This window comes from Culex pipiens, chromosome 2, assembly GCF_016801865.2.
Source record: "Culex pipiens pallens isolate TS chromosome 2, TS_CPP_V2, whole genome shotgun sequence".
NCBI lineage: Eukaryota > Metazoa > Arthropoda > Insecta > Diptera > Culicidae > Culex > Culex pipiens.
The window spans coordinates 120637108-120658032 of NC_068938.1; the positions used below are offsets into that span (position 1 = coordinate 120637108).

General features: G+C 40.3%; 1 protein-coding gene across 1 annotated transcript in view; it reads left to right on the forward strand.

The window, feature by feature from the left end:
- The window catches only part of LOC120423678 (zwei Ig domain protein zig-8-like), a 298328-nt gene extending 284106 nt beyond the window's left edge, over positions 1 to 14222 (forward strand). The window contains exon 6 of the mRNA XM_052708837.1: positions 13863 to 14222. Within this exon, the coding sequence (XP_052564797.1) occupies positions 13863 to 14104 (242 nt within the window). The 3' untranslated portion in view covers positions 14105 to 14222. The remainder of the gene's footprint in view (positions 1 to 13862) is intronic.
- The last annotated feature ends 6703 nt before the right edge of the window (positions 14223 to 20925 follow it).

Genomic DNA, 20925 nt, shown 5'->3' on the forward strand with positions numbered 1-20925 from the left:
CCGTCGGACGGTGTTGGTCCACTTGAGGTCGGGCGCATGCCCTCAACCGGGGTGCGAATGAGTGCACGGGACCTGGGGTCCACCTATAAGCAAACAACAAACATCCGAGGCACATCAAACGGGGTTGCATCTGACAGATTGGGACCGGTCCCGACGGTCTATTGGTCGGACGGAGCCATCGTCACCAGCCGGTGCCTGCTGCTGGACCGCTTTTTGTTTGGCCTTTTCATTAATGTTGAAAATTGCATTCTGCGGGAGCGCGGTAGCACCTGGTCTCTGCTCTGCTGCAGAGGGATTTCTAATTGAGAAGGAGATTTGAAACTAAACTAGTTCCCTCCCTCGCTTGCACAAACACATAAACTCAGTCACTCATACAAATGAATGCAAAGTCGTTAGTTTGTTGTACCGATGACTGATAAATTGTTCCGATGTTTAACCCCGTTCGATTTTTGATTTTTTTTTTCAATTTTAACTTTGAATATTTAGTTTTAGTTTAGTTTCTACAATAACATTTTTGAACCGAGTTTTGGTAGATGATCTAAAATAGTAGTTTATGCAATAAGTTGCAAAAAGAAGATTTTTTCAGCGCGAGACGTACATTTATGTAACGAGGTTTTCCGAGTAGCCTAAATACGACGAGTGCTGAAAAAACGAGTTTAGCAACGAGTTGATTACAACACGTTTCAAAATCAGAATATGGCTATTTGAAAAGAATTTTATTTCAAACATCCATGTGTTAAGTCAACTCATCGTTCAAATAAAAACAATTGAAAATTTTCACTTTTCGATACTAGTGCTGAAAAGATTAACTTTTCAGTACTGCAATGTAGAACTTTCCAGCACTGGTATTGAATTGTATTGATTTTCCATCCTGTTATTTTTGATACTGAAATGTAGGCCATTTCGTCGTTTGAGCATGACAGGCAAAATAAATTGTTTCACCTACCATAACTTTTCAATATTCCAAGGCTCATCTTTTCCGTATCAACATGAGTGATACGAACCTTTGCGACTGTGGGCAGGGTTATCAGGACATCGACCATCTCGTATGGGTGTGTCCAGATCACCATGTTCACAGAATTAAGTTGAAAGATACCCTCAGGGCCCGATTAACGGCCCGAGCGGTTTAGGCTTTCAGGATTTTTGTGATATTTACTTGTAGAGTCAAAACAGATCAGTTAACTTCACTTATTTGTATATTACACTTTTAAAAGATTACATTTTTTTCGGTAACACTCTTAACTTTTACGCGCACGATCACATCACTCAACTTTTTGTTGCTAATTTCATTAAGACTTTCGTCGAGCCAATTCTCTACGTTGAAGCCAGACTTGTCCTCCAGACCTCTTCGCCGAGCCATGCCAGACCCCGAACTCCTAAGTCCCGGGTGGACTCTTCACAGCGGCTAAGTCCCGGCGGACTCTTCACAGCGGCTAAGTCCCGGCGGACTGCGGCCTCCACCGCTAAGTCCGGCTGGACTGGGGCCTCTGCTACTGGTGGCTGCTGGCGGGTCCGGCTGGTCTGGGGCTTCTTCAGGATCTGGAACGGGACTGGGCTTGAACTGGCTGGAACTGACTGGAACTAATCCTGGAACTAACTGCCCTCCTCAAGAATTTTGGGGTTTTTATAGTCAGTCCCCGAAAACTCTACTAAATTTTGTTCTACTAAAAGTGGTCCGTTTCGATGAGAAGCATCGATGAACCTCATGAATTAAATTATGCAGACCTCTGCAATTCTTCATGACTTTCCGTATGGTGTAGTGAGTACACCTCAAACTCGGAAGTCATGGGTTCGAACCATTGTCGTGAAACTTTAAATTATGTTATTGGAATATCAAAATAATGTTCCTCAAATATTCTCAAAAATGTAAGTCAATAATGAGAAGGTCGAATTCTCCATTGAACAAACATGCCAATGAATTTGGTTAAGCCACACCTTCAATTTCCCCTGTGGAATAACATCGCACATTCATAATTGAAAGCTTAACCATTTTTTTGATTGCCTAATAATTGGCAAAAATTAATAAAGGGCTTTTCAGGTGAGGATGACTCATGATCCACACCTGTACATAAGCTTAATTATTTGTCGCGCAACGCGAGTCGACGGGTTAAATTATTTATGCTTGCGTAAGCGCGCATGGTCAGAACTGTGGTGAGGTTCGAAAAATGGACAAATTTAATGATTTAAATTTGAGGTCGCTGCACCGAGGAAGACCACCAGAAATCCCGATGCGAGACGCGTTATCTCAACTAGACCTTGATTTTCTCTATCCGATCTATCAGTTCCTCTTAGATTCCAAAATATCCATTTAGTTTTTCTTCAGTTAGTTTTCCTTCAGTTAGTATAACTCGCCTTCGCACAAAGCCGTCGTTTCTGGTTTGCACCGGAAGCAAAGCAAGAACGCCCCAGCAGCTGGACACCGAGTTGCGGCTGAGGACAAAAGCAAAGGCCAGCAGAGCCAACCAAGACCCCTACACAATCCCCCTTCCCTTCCCACGCCTTGTCTTTAACATCAATCCCTTCCCTACTAACCCCGAGTAGGCCGCGGGTAATCGGCTCCCCTCCCACTAACATTTACACACAAGATCCTCTGTAATTATTAAGTCAAATGTAATTACAAAAGCCGACTCGGTCCTTACCAGGTCCCAGCACCGAAAAGGACCTAATAAAAATAATTTTATGAAAAAAAAAACTTTTCAATATTGTTTTGATTTGAACGTTGAATTGGCTAACAGAATCGATGTAACTCCTCGATTAGTTGGTTAAACACAAGGACATTTGACATCTGAAGCTGAGTTGCAACTGCTGTTGTGCACTCCAATAACATTTTTCAGTGTTATGTTTTTCCAAGCATTTGTAGAGTTTGTGGAACCCTACAAAATTGTTCAGGTTTGCTCACGAATAATTGATTACTTCAGAGAGCAAACAAGATAAGTCGATCACAAGATTTCGTGATCATTTTGTGATCGACTCAGTACACTGAGAGTATCGATGGAGGGGTCTGGGGGTCACGTGCTTCTCCTGTTGCTGTTCGACGTCGTCGTGCTATATTGTCGCACCCGCCATTTTGACGTTCCGAGAAAAACGCGTTTTAATGTTTGACCTTGAATAAACAAAAACGACAGCACGCAATGTAAACACGTTTTGTTTGGCTGACCATTCTGTGCATTGTCCCGAAATTTAGTTGAAGTTGGTTGCTGGAGTCCCGAGTTATAATTACAAGTGTTTACGGTAGTCTAGCTTGTACGTGCGTCAAATGCATCCTAACCTGCAATCCCTTTGGCCTTTTGTCGCACTAACATCAATTTTCAGGGAGTGACAAGATAGCACGACAAGATTGAAACTACTTTTATATGAAATTTTCTCAATTTGGCCCAAAATGCACGTACGACAAGTTAGCACGACGGCGACGTGTTGCTACTATTTTCTCCACTTTATTCTGCCAACGATTGTTATCATAAAATAAGCATTAATTTTACACCTTGATCCACGCAATTTTGAGTAATTTCTTCAACATAAAACGAAGCATTCTCCTCATAAAACCATTTACCCCCACGCATAGGATTGCTCCGATTCACTAAACCATTTTGACAAAACCAAAAAAACAGCCTGCTGAGCCGCTGCAACAGGAAGTGGTGGTGGTTAATTTATTTCAGGCAGCTTTAACAATATTTGTCATTCGCTGCCTACAACAGGAAGTGGAATTGAGTATTTTCACTCAAGTGTGACAACGAGCAACACGGCTTACTTTGATACCGCCCAAATAATCCTGCAACCGCCCTCCCCTCCCTAGTCGTCTGGCTGGCTGGCTGGCTACCAAAATGTTGGTTTCTCTTTCTAGCAAACATACATACAAACACACACACACATACAGCAGGGGCACATTCGTCTTGGCGGAGAAAATCGCAAAACTTGAACGAAAGCAGTTTAGCAAGGTACTTATCAGACTTTATTCCGCGAGGGTAAGCACCTGTGTAATGGGGTGGGAGGGGCCATTTACAACCATGCGGGGGCGGAGGCGGCGATGCTCCTCCGGTGATAGGATGCTTCCAAATTTACTGGAAAAGCTGCAAAATAGCTTTAAAAAGAGTGAGAGGGACTATTACCTTGGAGCCTAATCTCCGCCGGCAAACAACTCTCTCCAAACTGCCAGCTAATCCACAAGCTCGTTCTGGCTTTATTTATTGAAGTGGAGTGTCCTTCAGGCAGGAAACCCTCCCTCTCACTTCCCCTTCTCGTCGCAGATTGAAGTGGGATGGTTCTTCCCCTCTAGAATATCAGGAATGGGTGAGTGCGGTGTATCGGTGTTTGTGTATGCTCCCTTTCTCGGTGCCACGACGACGACGACGACGTACGGTGTGATTTTGTGTACCATGTGTAATCTGCTTAAATAAATCTACTCAAGAGCCAGTATTAGGAAATATTTATGAGGACATTTTTGGGATATTTAGCAGCATATGCTGAGGGGAAAAAATTGAACACCACAGATGGGATGTTAGGTAATGTTTGCGAGTGTGCCATCAGGGTTTATTTTTTATTTCATGGGGCCGGTCTCTTTGGAGCTTTCGAAAGTGAACAATTTTGAGGCAGCAAACGAACAATCACCATTGAAATGTGATAATGGTGATTATTGTCTTTATGTGTGCTTTGAACAAAAGCATCTATTTTGCTCTCAAATACAAAAGGCTGCTGTTTTAAAAAAGGATGTCGGCTTTAAATTAGGAAACTAGGAAGTACACATTGTGTAACTCTGAATCTATTCCAACCGGAACTATTCAAATAAAATAATAATTACACATATTTGGGTCGTTTAAGTTTTACTTTTCACCTCCCATTATGGGGCTGATTTGTATGAGTGTGCTGAGCTTAATTCCCAAAACAGGACTTAATTGGACGAAAACTCGAACTGCCTAGTGTTATGGCCGCTGAGATGGCAACTTTGCCGAACGGTGTAGCGCCGTCGGTGTAAGCGTTCGACTCCAAAAAAAACTGTCAACGCGCGCAGAAAGGAAAACAAAAAAGAAGGATTCCCCATTTCAAAGTCCAGAAAAAAAAGTTAGAAAAAGTAGATTTGGTGAAAAATAAGTTCTATCGATCAATTTTGGACCAATCAAACGTTTATTTTAAGCGTATCCTAAACTGCATATGTAAGTAGAAGGAAGAGTAATTAGTGTAAATTAGAAGAAAGATCAATTGTTAACTATTTACCAGCTGGAACGAAGACCCAAACAGCACCACGTACCGTCACTTGGAGCCATCATGGACGGAGAAGTTGTTCACTAAGGAAAACTATCATTGAGTGATAATGATCTCTGATTATCATCTCTGACTCATGTTTATATATTGGCATCTCGTGAAAAATTCAACTGATTGAGCGATCCACTCGCTGGAACCGAGAGCTCATAGAGAGTTCATATTACCTTGTATTAGCATTAGCATTAGCATTTGGAGGACGCCCCACCACCGGAAGGCTCCACAACGCTTATCCCACTGTTTGGTCTGGTTGTGTTAGACCCTCATCCGGAACAATAATCCAACACGGGAGATACCATGTCTTCATCTTTTGATGAGTGTGTAATACAGCCCAGGGCATAAGGGGGTCCACGCCGGGTCCAAGCTATCCTCAGGGAAATGAAGGAATGTTAGTAAACACCTATCTAAAGTGCGCAGGGACCCCTACGTCACCTTAGTGGTATAGATGTTTGTAGGGAGGTTTTGGACTCAATGTTAGTAGGAGAGGTAGAACCCTAGGATATACCCCGAAAGGTATTGCGGGCGAATCAAGTAGAGTTAGTTTTTTTTATTATTAAACAGTACAGATTGCACAGTGTAAAAGATGCATGATTTATAAATATTCTATTTAAAGCAACGGCAGACATAACGCGACGAAGCCGTGCATGAATAAATTGACTGTTGTATTACTAAATCAATCATTTTCTCCGGTAAAAGCAATGTTGATTAAACACAGTTTTAAGATATCTGCTATTAAACTCAAGCTATCGACTGTAAAAGTAAAGAGAAGTTTATATTTTCCTTTAAATTATTATATGTTTAAGCGAAATTCGAGGTTGTAAATGATTTAACGCATAATTAGAACCTTGATTTTAAACTTTTACAGCGATGCAGAGGAGACAAAAAATATTTATTTGTTTGTTTTATTTAATAAAATGTAAGAGTTAGAAGTTAAAGTTTAACGACCGATTCAAAGGCATACTTAGTTAAAATTTAAATGTTTGTGTAATGGGATTAATCAACATATTTAATATTTTTTTCAATAAATACAATAATAATGTATATCTAATAAAAGAACGCAAAAAAACATTCAAAAAATCAAGAGTAAAGAAAAAGGAAAGGTCTCACCCGAGTTCTGCAGATTATTCGGTCATCTGGTGATGTGCAATTCTCTGCCGATGATCAAAAAACATTGGAGGAGCCAGCACACCAGCACTACTGTGGACCATTCCATCGTTCAGCCATCTCACCTCCACAAGTCTAGCAGGAAAGCTTGTCCCTTTCACTCATTGAACACGTCAAACGTCCGGCAACATCCTTGCGGATAGAAACTCAACCCTCTAACTCTCCCCCACGCACTCGCTGTGTGAAAATCCGATTCCGGTTCCACACCAGGTTCAGCGACGAATGCAGCAGTTCACTAACACTCGCGATGTCAAAGCTGCTAAGATTCTTCAAAACAATATGAGCTTTAGTAACAGCGATCAAATTAGACTCCATGTGAGAAAAACACTACTTGATTTCTTTCCCCGAAGCAGATTCTACAACTACGCCAATTTTAGACGAACCAGACGAACACAATTTTCTCACTTGACAGTCTCAACACCCGTTGCCACTTTACTCATTTTTCGGCAGCTCTCCCTCTCTCTCTTTATTTTTGGATTTCGTTCCCGAAAAACAACCCCTCGGTTTGCACTAAATGCCGCCTGACATCTCTAAATGTATCCAAGGCTTGGTTTGACAGTACTAATTCTTCTCGCTCACTCATCTTCCGGAGGGCGTAGCCCAACTTTTCGAGGCCACCTCTTGCTGGTGAGAGGCTTCCTAAAAAAGCAAAATTCCGGCACTTTTCGCGAAAAAACACCAGACTCCAACCACTCCCACCATAAAAACTACCTCCGCGAAGACCACTGCCACCGAAACTCGCACAGACTCCCAAAAATCAGCGAAAAACGACCGAACCGACGACCGCAGCAAAACACGACCACTCGCGATGACCAGTTCATATTACCTTGTATACAAATATCATTCCTTTGTGGACAATCATTCAGTGAGGTACTCCTGGATTTTAGCTCCTGAAAAGTGCTTAAAAAGTGCAAAAATGCCTCAGGGCAAGAAAAAGAGGCGGTCCTCACCAGCAGGATCGGCAGATTTGAAGAAGCTAAAGAATGCTGAAGCGCTACCTGCAAAGTCAGGCAGTTTGAGCAAGGACGCTCAAAAATCGTCTGGAAACCAGTTCGCTACCCTCCCTGTGGACGTGAGCGAGAAGGAAGAATTTGAACGACGGGAAAACTTGCCACCCATTTTTGTGAAAACATCGTCATCGGATTCGGTGCGAAAGTGGCTGACCGGGTTTATCAAATCTGGTGCTATAAGAGCTTCCATTCGCTTATGTGCTGATGAACTCAAAATTCTGCTACCTACCAGAAAGGATTTCAACTACGTTCGGGATTTCCTGAACAACACAAAGATTGAATACTACAGCCATGACGATCCAGGTAAACGCCCCATGAAACAGGTCCTCCGAGGCCTGTACGACATGGATGTGAGTGTGCTGAAAGAAGAGCTCAAAACTCTGAAGTTGAACGTGATCGAAGTCTTCAAGATGACGAGACACAACAAGGACATCAAGTATCGTGATCAACTGTACCTGGTTCATCTCGAGAGAGGATCGATAACGCCGTCTGAGCTGAAAGCAGTTCGGGCAATTTTCAACATCATCGTGACTTGGGAACGTCATCGCCCAGTGCACCGTGACGTGAAACAATGTTCGAATTGCTTGCAGTTTGGACATGGTGGAAGGAACTGTTTCATCAAGAGTCGTTGTGCAACCTGCAGAGGTGAGCACAAAACACAAGCTTGCGAAACAATCAACGAGAACATCGAAGCAAAATGCTTCAATTGCGGCGGCGACCATTCTACCAAGAATCGAAGCTGCCCAAAACGTGCTGAGTTTGTAAAAATACGGCAGCAAGCGACGACGAGGCACCAACCAAATCGTCGCAAAACACCACCAGCATACACAGACGTGGATTTTCCAGCTTTGGCGTCACCAGGAGCAGGATCTACTCGAGTGGTTCCAAATCTACAGCCATTGCCGTTGAATCAGCGGCAAAGAGTTGCAGAGCATACAACACCTCCAGGCTTCAGTCAGCAACCGAGGGAAAACCAACCAACATCAACGGGTGAAGGCATTAGTGACCTGTTTTCACCACAAGAACTTCTGAACATTTTCATCGAGATGACAACAACTCTGCGTGGGTGCAAAACTCGCCAGGAACAAGTAAGAACTCTTGGAGCATTCATCTTAAAATACAGTTCGTAGTTTACTCGTTCTAGTGATTTTGAATAATTCAATGGATTTATTTTTTTTAGTTGTAGGTTAGGATTAGTTGTTAAAGTGATTTTTTTTTCTTTTTTTACCCAAATGTAATCAATTCAATGCAATAATGTAAAACAATTTGAAGCATATAAATAAATGTGATCAGCTAATAATAAAACGAAAAATACAACAAAGATGAAGAGCATTAGGCCATACAACTTATCATGTAAAAGAAATGTAATTATTATAAGAATGTTCAATAAAGACATATTTAATTTCAAAAAAAAAATTAAACGTATACAAATATTCGTGGTGAGAGTTTTGCGAGAAGACAAAATACAGCTGAGAAAAAATCAGTCTTCTCCACATTGACAACCAATCTTCATCTCACCAGCGGTTGAATGTGAGACAAATAGGATATTGAGCGAGAGAGAGTGAGAACGGTGTGAGCTAGGCATTTTGACATTTCATTTGTTTGTTGGTTTATGACTCGATCGGACGAAAAAATAGCTTCGAAGCTCGGTGTGATCTGAAAAAAAAACTCAAAGAGAAATCATCGAGGAGAATGTTATTGCTTTGGAAGATGGCAGCTTCAAGTGCAACGTGGACGAAAGTTGCCAATTCGAACAAAAGCCACTGGTGCATGGCAATTTTGTGCGACACATTCGGGTCCTCCACCTGGAGAAAGTTCATGTTCTCGAGCTACTGGCTGCAGAACTAGTCAGGAAGATCATTACGGAGGAGATCGTTTTAAAAAATGTTACTTAGGAGATCGACAGCGCTTCCCGCCTCAACCGACACGTGTTTGGGATATAAGCAACATACTTCCCCAACAAAAACGGTGGATCTGTTTGCCGTTGTCTGAGTGAGTTACTGAGGCCTTATGAACGATGCAGATGCCAGCAATCTCAAAATTTCCATTCTTCTTAGATCTGAAATACTAAAATAACACCACAGACTGAATTTGGTTGAAGTGTTTCTCGATCCACCAGATTGATTGAAGAGAAAACTTCCTTAAAAACAATGACAGCTGATCATCTCAAGGACACGATGCAGACAGAAACTATGGGAAGTTATAAAATGCTTGCTGTCAAGATGAAGATGTGTATGTGGTAATTGCAGATAACGGACCCCACATGCAGGCTTCGATTCGTCAACTCGACAGCATGCTGTTGAAGCACCCTGATCGCGAGAGGCTGATGGCGGCGGAGAACCGAGCCGTAGATGCTGTATCACAGAACAAATTTTGCACATGGAAGATTCCGAACCGGAAGAAGAAGCTGAAGAGGCAGAGGGGGATGAGTCATGGGAAGAAGATGCACGTGAAGAGTCGTCACCCCGAGAGTTTGAATTAAAGGGCACACGCTGCACAGCTCACACTTCCTCAGCTGGCGGTTTGGGATGTACTGAAAAGCCACACAAAATGTATCGAAGCATTGAAGAGTTTGGTGAAGAAACCCAGGCTTGTGAAGTACACAAATTCCTTTAAGGAAAACAATGGCTTTTTGAAGTAAGTCGTCTACAAATGGACTAAGACTCAACGTCCAACAAACAACGGACTGAAATCTGGTCCACGGAAGGCAACCGGCGAGCGCGACGCTGGAGCCGTTCGCCCCGTCAAAGCAGTTCGAGAACTTTTTTCTAGAAACGTCGTAGACCCACCTTCATGCATACTTATCGACTCACTTGTCTAAGCACTGGTTAAACCTATTTGATCAAATCGGTTTCATTTGACTCGGTTGAGTGTCCTATACGAGCTAACAGGACACTATTTCATAAAACCCGCAGTGTTAACAGGTAGCTGGGAAGGCCAGCTATTGATTTACGTTTCGAGTTTTGTGAAAAAGGTTGCACTGAAAAAAACCAATTCTTGAAATCGTGAATTAAATTCACGAATGCGAGAACCACAAAGGAATATATTCACGTTTATGGTGCAAATGCACCATACTCATGAATAAATTCCTTTGTGGTTCTCACATTCGTGAACTTAATTCACGATTACGAGAATTGATTTTTTTCTGTGTGGCTCGAAATTTGCAAAATTGTTACAGCTGTCAAAATGCTTATCCGCCCTTTTCTCGTGTTGCTCCAATATATCTTTGGATAGGTAAATTACAGACCCTTCAAATTAATCTTTTAGTTTGAAGAACTGGAAAGATCATTAAAGTGATACCTGTTGTTGAAACCGGTTTGGTTGAGGGTACCTGGTAAATTGTTGGGATATGGAATGCTTCGGACTCCGGGGCTTCCGCGCGGCCACTCCTGTGTCAGGCGGTCCATGGGGTTGATGGCCGGACCCGGGACGGGTTCCAGTCGTTCCTCGGCACGACTTCAAAATCGCTTCGTTATCAAAATCGCTTTCAAACGGATCCATAAGATTAAAGACCTCACCTATCTGTATGAAAACTTAAAGCATCATGCGTTCCAAGCTAAATGTACCTACAGGAATCATATTTCTATGGAGAAGTATGGTCCTTTATTGATTTATTATTACTATTTTAATTTAATTTTGAGACTTTACCATAATCTTGGCATTCGTGTCATAAGTTCAATGATGGATCCGGATATCGATTCTCTTATGCTAACTAGATTGGAATCTCAGCAAACTTATTACATCGAAGTAACAAAAAGTTTCAAGAAAATGATCACACTTCCCCCTCGTTGGATTGACTTTTCAATTTTACAGCCGGGTTTATTATTATACTGTAAACTTTAAAAATAAACTGCATTGTTCTTCAAAAACATGACGTTACTTACAACCATTATTCATCGTAGTATGGACCACAAAATTCCACCTGTCGCCCGTTTTCGCGTGCGCACAAATGGAGTTAAATTACAATAACAATAACAATATTCATTATAGCAGAGCCCAGATGATGTCTCCTCTGCTGTACTGCTACTACTAGCAGTAGTAGTGTCTATAACTCTCCAACCGTATTAATCCCCGGTATGTTAATGATGATGGTAATTGCCATTAAGCAGGATTAATTTCACACACACAGCATTCACGGCACTTGTACGTGGGTGTGATGGTCGCCATGATGGCTTAAAACGAGAATCTAGGCAAAGCTAGCAACGCGAAGAGGGTGGGAGGGAAGAGAGGATGTCACCAGCTGTGTTTATCCCTCCAGGTTCGGGGAAGTGGGATACAGGATGTTACTTGTGTTACTTTTCAGGCAGTGGTTCTGAAATTTTGATTTTAATTTTTTTTATCGTGGATTAAACTAACTCTGTTCTAAAATCAACAATTTAAAATAATAATAATAATGAAGCGTTAAACTTGAACACCACTGCCTCACGAGCTTTACCTGGAAGAGATACATGCCAGATTCGCGCAAACCGCCAAGCTAACGCAGAGAAGACTGGCACGTGTCGACGCGGGTCGTCTCGTGGGTCCTTTTCATGACGCGGTCACAACCAAGCAGCAGCATCAGACAGAGTACCTTCCACAGACAGACGACGACGCGGCCAGAGTTAAGAGAAGTACCAAACTGCTAATGAGAAGTGAATAATGAAAGACATTGTTAATTAAGTTGTATTTATAATCCGCTGCTTGTGGTGGAGCCGTGTACACGCGCGACTACGAAATAAATATGCTCCAGCGGGTTTTTCAACCCGAGGCGGGGGAAATGGATTGAATGATGATGTACCGCCTTATCCGCAGAACGCACCCTAGTGTTGATATGGGAAGCATAAGTTATTCAGCGAAAAAAAAACTAAGTTACAGTCTAAGTACAGAAGCATTACCCGAGTACTTCATAATTATTAAATTAGTAATATATTCATATAACGCTCTCTTCAGAATATTTGATAAGAAGATGAAAAATTAATAGCTTTTTGGCTAAGTTGACTGTTCACAAATTTTCTAGCACTAAAAAATGGTATATTCTTCAAAATAATCCACCACCATCTCCTCAAATTCAACTTCGCCGACACTCTGGAAGATTTCCTCTCCGAGATCTCCACTAATGATATCCGTCTTGTGCAGAATTTAGGGTAGGGTAGTCATCAATGAGACACTTTTGGTTTTCAACTTTCAACGATTTTTCTATTTTTTTCATCAGCATGTTTTAATGAGCTTTTTGTTTCATTTTCTTTCTTTTAGTGTGTTCTAACATTGAACAAAATTTGAGATCGATCCGACATCTACAGCCAGAGTTATTCAACTGTCTCATTGTAGACGCACTTGGCAGGAACAATGAGACAGCTGGGGAACAATGAGACACTCTACGAAAATCAATTTTTTTTTTCTAGTAAAACATCATGTTTTTGTATTGTTCCTTTGCAGGTGACTTGCCTTGAACATTTTTAAGCAATTTTGCCAACATGAAACTTTAATTAACAAAAGTTATACTAAAAAGTATTTAAATTTTGTAAAATTCATATATTTATACCAAATAACTTTGTATGTTTGGTTAAATGAAGTTAAAACTCTGTAAATATGCCAAAAATCACTTCCAATTCATGTTTTGAAAGATTTACATGGATTTTGAAAAGTTTAATGAAGAAAAATCAAAGTGCTCATTGTTACCCATGGGCAGAAATGAGTGGGGAACAATGAGACAGCCACTGATTCTGGGTATATACTAAATTTTGGTCAAACCTAATGAAAGGACATTGTAGCCCAACTCAATCCCTATGGAACGTCGAAAGAAATTTGAAGAAATATTAGTTTTGGTGTAAATGGCAGCCTACGAGCGAAAACGTATTTTTTGTCCATAATTTACTTTTACACCCCAGAATCAAACATTTATGAATAACTTTTCAAGGGAGCGTCCTTAACCAAAGCCACTATTATAGCAGACGTGTATCCAGTAGATACACCTTTCCCCCAAATATGAGCCCGATTGGTTGAAACTACGACTTGTGAGAGCCATTTTATCATTGTTCCCCGTGTCTCATTGATGACTACTCTACCCTACATTTCATTTCCTGTTCTATTTAGCCAAGAAGTTTTAATTTAAAACTGCCTCACACCCCAGTCAGTGCAGGTCCAAAAGAAAAAAAGTAAAATCAAGATAATAAAGTACGATAGCCGACGAAAGTGTTCCCTTCTTTTTGGTGACCACGGCACGGAAGATGTGGCTCGACGGATGTCGTACCTAGGTTCGTTCATAGTGTTCAGTCACACACACACAAAATGCACCAAGTTTAGCCAAAGAGTATATTAAAACGCAGCATCAAAACCGGTGTAGGGACATGCCTCGGATGTGGCCACAACCGACCGAAAATTTTCTTGCCGTACGTTTCATTTCTCATCCACGCGACACCACAACCTAACTGTCCTTTCTTGTTCTTCGTTTTTCAGTGCCAAGAACCGAGCTTATTGGAGATTCCGATCGGTACGTGAAGGCGGGGAGCGCCGTCATACTGCGCTGCGTCGTCCGGGGCGCCCTCGAGCCACCGTCCTACATCATCTGGTACCACGGCACCCAGCAGATTTTCACCGAAAACCGACGGGGCTGGAAAACGCAGCTGGATCGCGGTGCACCGGACCTCGACGGTGACATTCATAGCACGGTAAGCGATCCTCATACTACCACACTATAACACACCAGCTACAGGCAGTCAAGTTGAGAAATTCTCTGGGAATTTACATATTTTCGTTTACCCAAGAATCCTTTTTTCGCCTGGAAACATGCCAAAAAATATCGAAGCCTTCCTCAATACATTTCCATTTTCACCCTAATTTTTAAAGAAGTTATGGAAAACTTGAACTAAATATCAATTAAATATCTGGCTTATTCAACGAAGCTTAAAGTGTCGATGTACCATTTTGAGCGATTCTAACTAGAGGGAACCGGTACTCGGAACATCCGGAGTGGCCATACTTTGTTAAGATCTTTTCGAGGCTGCTGGAAAATAGTTTGCAAAGTTAATATTTGGCCAATTCCATGATTTTTTAAATATCGCATGAAAATTTTGAGTGATTCAAGGAATGGCTTCATGGGAACCGGTATCCGGAACACTCGAAGTGGCCATATTAGGGGCGGTTTAGGTAATTCAAAGTTCTATCTAAGCCAAGAACTTCCAGAACCGGTATCCGGATCATCCGGTATTGGTTCTTTGCGACCTCTGTGACTCAATCGAGGTAAAGTGCAATATTGGTTGAAATTTTTATGGTTGCTGGATGAATTTATAACTATGAGAGAGCTAGTTTTGGCTCTAAACACAAAACGTTTTCAGGCATTTTGCAAAATGTTTAACTTTTCGGTTTGGATAAAACTTTGTCCATGCATTCTCTATGTCAAAAGAAGCAATTTTGCACCACTATTTTTTTTTACAATTTTGGGTGACGACCAGCACCAAAAATGGGTATGTTAATGTATGAAATTATGTATCCTGAGAAGCGATTTTCTGATCAATTTGGTGTCTTCGGCAAAGTTGTAGGTTTTGGTTAGGACCAGACATGCATTGACACGCTTAGCACTGGCACTTCAGATTAGCTTTTATCTCAAGTTCTACGCACACTGCGCATTGCACGCGCACACTCTTACAGCACGCCCAAGAAATTTCAATTTTATTCTAGGTTGCCTCTAGTCTTGGTGGTCAATTTGGTAAATTTCATTACATGTTTGCGTACCCAAAGGCTAAAAGGGTTCATCAATTCGCCAAGTACTCAATCAAGTAATCTAAAAAGAAAAAAAATGGCGCTTTGATTAAACCATAAAAAAATACCTTGTACAGAGTAGAACCATGGATCTTTCACTTCCAAGTCTTGGGCGAAAGCACTACGCTGAACATTTGGATAAAAATAGATTAATCTAACTTTTCAGTGATCAACGACACTCAATTCCTGATAAACAAATGAAAAAAGCGTCTTACACGCAAACCAGGGGATCGCAATTATTAAGAAGAACGTCGCAAAAACGAGTTCGATTCTATCAACTCAATTTTTGAGATCAATTTGTTTTGTTTACATTCTCAATTTTGAGTTGGAGAATGCCAACTCCTTTTTGCGATCAAACTTCAGATAGCTATCTTTCCACAGCCGGCTGCCTAAGATTTTTAAAATTTCAACCGATAAACAAATTGCCTATGGCCGCATCACCTACCACAGTGAATCCTGACCTCATACCCATCTTACTAACCCCTCAAAACTCGTGTGATACTTTTTCGGAGACGCAGCCGATTTAGCGGTCCCATTACTCAAGTATCGGCTAACATTCCCATCCACTTCCCCGTGTCTTACCTCTGGTCGTGGCCGGCGTCGGTATTGATCAGCACGATTAAAAAAACCTTGTAAAATAGCGAAGGGGTGATGATTGGTTCCTACTTTTCATCTGTGGTCCACGGAGCAATGTTTGGGGGTCCTGGTCAATAACGAAGTAGCAGCTACGAGTAGACACCAATGCTATGCTTTCTGGCCGTATTTCCAATATGTTGGACAGTTTTGGACTTAGCGAAAATCGAAAACAACAGTCGCGGAGTGCAACGCAAACGAGCAGGTTATACAAAGCGTCCCCGGAGAAGATAAGATCGGGAAGAGAATCAGGGATGTGGTGGCAATGGTGGACAAGGAATCTTAAATGTGTTGGCGAAGGTGGTGGTAGCAAGCCATATTCTCAACATTTGAATGAAAAACGTGCTTTAAAATGTTTTTTACATTAGTTGAGTTGTTTTGTAATCATAAGTTTTCAAAAACCGGGACCCGTCCGTGGAGTAGTGGTATGCGTGGTTTCCTCTCACCCAGTCGGCCTGGGTTTGATCACAGGAAGGTCCCGGTGGAAATTTTCGAGACGATATTTGTGTGATCAAGCCTTCCGTCGGACGGGAAAGTAAATGTTGGCCCGTGTCTAACCTAGAGGTTAGGTCGTTAGCTCAGTCCCCAGGTGTAAGTGTCGTCTCCCTGGATTCAGGAGTCGCTGGTAGGCAGTTGGACTAACAATCCAAAGGTCATCAGTTAGAATTCTGGGGTGGATGGGAGCTTAGGCGTCAAAAGAGGTTTGAACTGTCTCACCGTTTCAAACCTTCAGGCACCTAGTTTCGAGTAGGAATCTCACAATAGAGAACGCCAAGGTAATGTTGTAGAGCGAACAAAGTGATTTGATTTTTGCTCGAATATTCGTCCAATTGAGCTCATATTTGAGATTTAGGCTCAGTGTACCAATACAATTCATTCCTGCTATAGAAGCCAAAAAGACAAATTTGAACCACTTCATTGTAGAGGCTCTCAACAACACTATTTCTCCTAGCACACTTCTGTTCTACGCTGATCGGTTTCTGTCCTTTTATAACAAATCATAAAAGAAGGTTTTTAGAGGTGTTGAAACACAAATCAGTGTTGCAAGACGTAATAAAACAAAGTAATACATTCTTACTTAAATAGTGTGCAACCTCCAGAGAACTGCTCAAGAATCGTTTCTCCAAGCTTTGCCTGTCTTCTTGAACGCCGTACCGGCCTGGGCCGTGTTCTAGATTTATAGTCATCATCATTCTCCATTTTATGTGTCGCTTCGGCAAATTTTCCCATCCTATACCTCTCTGCACACGAAAGTCAGCAGCGAAAGTCTTCTGCTCCTCAACAGTAGCGTTGGACGCGAAATCGACAGAAAAAAAATCCCCGAAAACCTTTCCTCATGAAAAAAGAGTTTTCCTTAAAAGTTTATAAGCCACGCTTTATTGCACACAGCTTTCGGGGGGGCACTACATTTTCCCTCCTTCCTTCCCCCTCTCATTGTTCACCAGTTGGGTCTTTTGTTCAGTCTTTCCCCTCTTGCAGGCGGTTTTATTCCTTCCGATTTTGGAGCTTTTGGCAGTTTGAAGTGAATCTGCGCGCTCGCTGATGGGGTACTGGTGGAGCTAGTACATGTAAAACTCTTGCAGTCAGTGCACAAGGAGATGAAAAGCTGGAAATCCATAAATATTCACGATACCATCCTCCACGAACCGTCCTCCTCCGGTTTCTTTGTGGATGAGTGAAACGAACCGAGCCACTATATTTCCCGGAAAGTATGCTTCTGTCTCTCTCCCGATCGCTGCTCGTGGCACTAAGTCTTCTTGGAAAAGCCGGAACGGTTCACTGGTCTTGCATATGATGTTTCCATTCGATGATTTTATAAAGGATGATTGCATTTGTAGGATTTGTGGGAATTAAAATGGTTACAAGTATTACTGTTATTGTTATTGAATTTCATTATAATTAATTAGCCCACGCTTTGTTGACTAACAGAAAGGGTTGATTTTCAATGGAAAACTTTTATTTAAATCCAATTTGTGGATACACTACAATGCTTTTGTTTGCTAAAGGTTAATCAGTAAACATGGATTGAACTTCGACTATTGTTGCTATACATTATTAAAATTGAAAAAAAATAAGGCTTGAAACATTAGAGCCCTGAACAACAATATTTTTGTCTTTAAATGTGTAGTAAAAATGAAACGGAAATTGAAATAAAACTTTCAACATAAAAAAGTCATAACGGTAGCCTTTTTTCACAGTTTTTCGATAGCAGCTCAACCAATCCGAAAGACTATTTTTACATATTAATTCTAGATGTGCCTAACATTTTGCAAAAAATGAATCGAAGCCCAGATTCGAAGCTATCCGAACGTTGAAGATTTTTTTTTTCAAGAATTTTGAATCACTGAAAAGAAAAAGAAAACAAATAAGATTTCCCGAATAATGGTGCAGTTTGGAACTTCAGTTTCCAAAGGTTGTTGAAAATTGGAAGTCTAAATTTTGATTTGGTTGAAAATTGGGGTGTTTAATGATTATGGTTATTCAGAAAACCTAACTTACCAGGAATATTTTGGATTTTTTTCTCTTCTATAAAAAAACAACTTTGTCAACAACCACATAACTTTATCTAACAATTGAAGCCTTCTACAACTATTTTTGGAGCTAGTGATTTTTCACAGCAAAAAAATTGAAATAACGTTCAAAATATTGGAATTTTTCGACAATTTCGCGGTTCTCTAAAATCTGACATGTATCTGGGTGTAATATTGATTTTTTAACCCTTTTGAAATATAAGTCTTGATTTAAAAAAAATGAAAATATTGTTTTCGATGAGATCGGAAAATTTCACGAATGATTCATGTTTGTGCATTGTAAATCGGACCATTAGTTGCGGAGATATCGACGTTAGTAAATGGTGGGTTGTTTGGGTGAGACTTAAAAAACATCAATTTTCCTGTTTTTAAACCTTTCCATGGCAATATCTCAGCAACTAAGTGTCGTATCAACAAAGTTCTAAAAAGATAAATATAGAAAATTTTCTCAGCTTTTCAAAAATATTTTTTTTAAAAGTGGGCAAACATGTGCACTAATTGAAAAAAAATAAAAACTGCTAATATTTCCAAAAAAGTTAACTAAAAACGGCATTAACTTGAAAACGGTGAACTTTATCTAAATTTTACTAAAGTACTTTTTGATTGCAAATTTGATTTTAATCGAAAAATCAAGTTAAAAATTTTTTGCGACCGATACTTCGATTTTTTTGAAAAAATCAGTGTTGATTCAAAAATTCATAACTCGGTCAACAAATTTTTGCAAAACCTTTAAATTTCTGAAAAGCTGGCATTTTATGTCCCCTAAAGCATATAAAAAAATAGTGTTTTTTGCAAATCAGGTTTAAGTGACAAAAAGTTTAATAAAAAAAAATTACCGTGTATCATTTTTTTTAGTGTAGTCCGTATTTCTTCAAAAGATACAGATTTTCGAATTTTCATATATCATTTTTGTATGGACAGCTAACAAATTTGTATAGAAAATTATATGGACAACTAATGATGCAAAAAAGCTTCTTTGGGCATACCGAAGGCACCAAAAAAGTTTCAGCCGGATTAAAAAATACACCCCTAGGAACAACCCTGGATGCGACCCTGAATGAGCGACACTTGTCGTCATCCTGTTGACATCGGACACCGGAAACCGGTTGTCATAATCCGCGAGCTCAAGAAGACACACACATAACTTTTTAATAAATTTACTTATTCGCAATAAATGCTTAATTATTTGTCTCCTCTCGCGTGTATCATTTTTTGTTTGCACTTTGCAACACAAAAATTAATATTGAAGAAAAAATACCGATTTCGTAGAAAATTAATAATAAAATACGTATCAGTCCGATTTTTCAATACAAGGATTTCATTTACGCAGAAAAAAGTGAGCTTTTGTTGATACTCCCTTTTTAATCAGTGCCATGATAGATGAAATTCTTTGATCGTATTAGCTATACTCAATAAACCGTCAACAAACTCTGAGCGGAATGCTTACAAAAGTTTCACATTTTCCCTCGAATCTTGTCGTCGAAGTAAATAGTCTGAGTGAAACATTCCAAAGTAATGCGTTTTTCTTTCAATAGAAATTTTTCAAACTCAATCAGAGCCGCTTTTGCCCTCAGTTGCATGGGGAAAATAAAGCGCCGTCGATTTATTTCCCCATCCTTCCCCTCCTCCCATCCACTCGCCATCGGCATTCATTCTTTTCTCGCTGTGTGCATAAATTTCCATCCATTTCCGTGGGCTCCCAAAGCTGAGTGCTTCCGAAGGTGGAAACCATGGACGGAGCTGAACTTCGCCGCGTTGCGCTGCACCCATCCAAATAAGGCATATCCCAGAGCCGGGGCCAAGCCTGGCAGTGTCAACAGATAGCAAACAGTTTTGTGACAGCCTCCCTCCCTCACGCTCTGCTCTCCGGGAAGTCACATTTTGTCTTCGTCGTCCCCGGCGCACTTTTCCGATCTTCCGACAACGACGACAGACATTTTAAGCTGATAAATCTAGGACGAAAGCAACTCTGTCGATCTCGGGCACATGCCGAGGAAAAGGGAGTAACGGAAAATGTATGTTTCTAATTTATTGAATGGAATTGAATTTGAGACCAGAAAACTTAAATAATAAGATGCGATATTAAAATTTTGTAACAAGTGTTACAAGATCATCTATCTGAACATTTTTTATAGAAAAGTTTTAATATTTAAATTGATAAGATAATTTACAGATAATTATTTTCCAATAATTTCACAAAATTGATGATATTTTGACCAATTATTGACAGACATAAAACATTTCAAATTTTTAGTATTATTTTTTAAATAAAGAAACCTATATTTTAAGTTACTGTTTTTTTCACAGCTTCCTGGAATCATCTTGATTGTATTTATTATATTTATCATATTTATTATAATTACTATATTTATTATATTTATTATTTATCATTATTACAAAACTATATGCTTATAAGATAATACACTACAGACTCATATTTACACTTACAAACATCCAAATCATTTAATACATTACGCATTCAACCATTTTCATCGGCCCGATGAAATTCCCCTGACCCCCATTCCAAACCTCCCTAAAATATTCCGTTCACTTTTAACAGTCGCATGGGTTCCCTGCACTTTTGCCACTAGTGAACA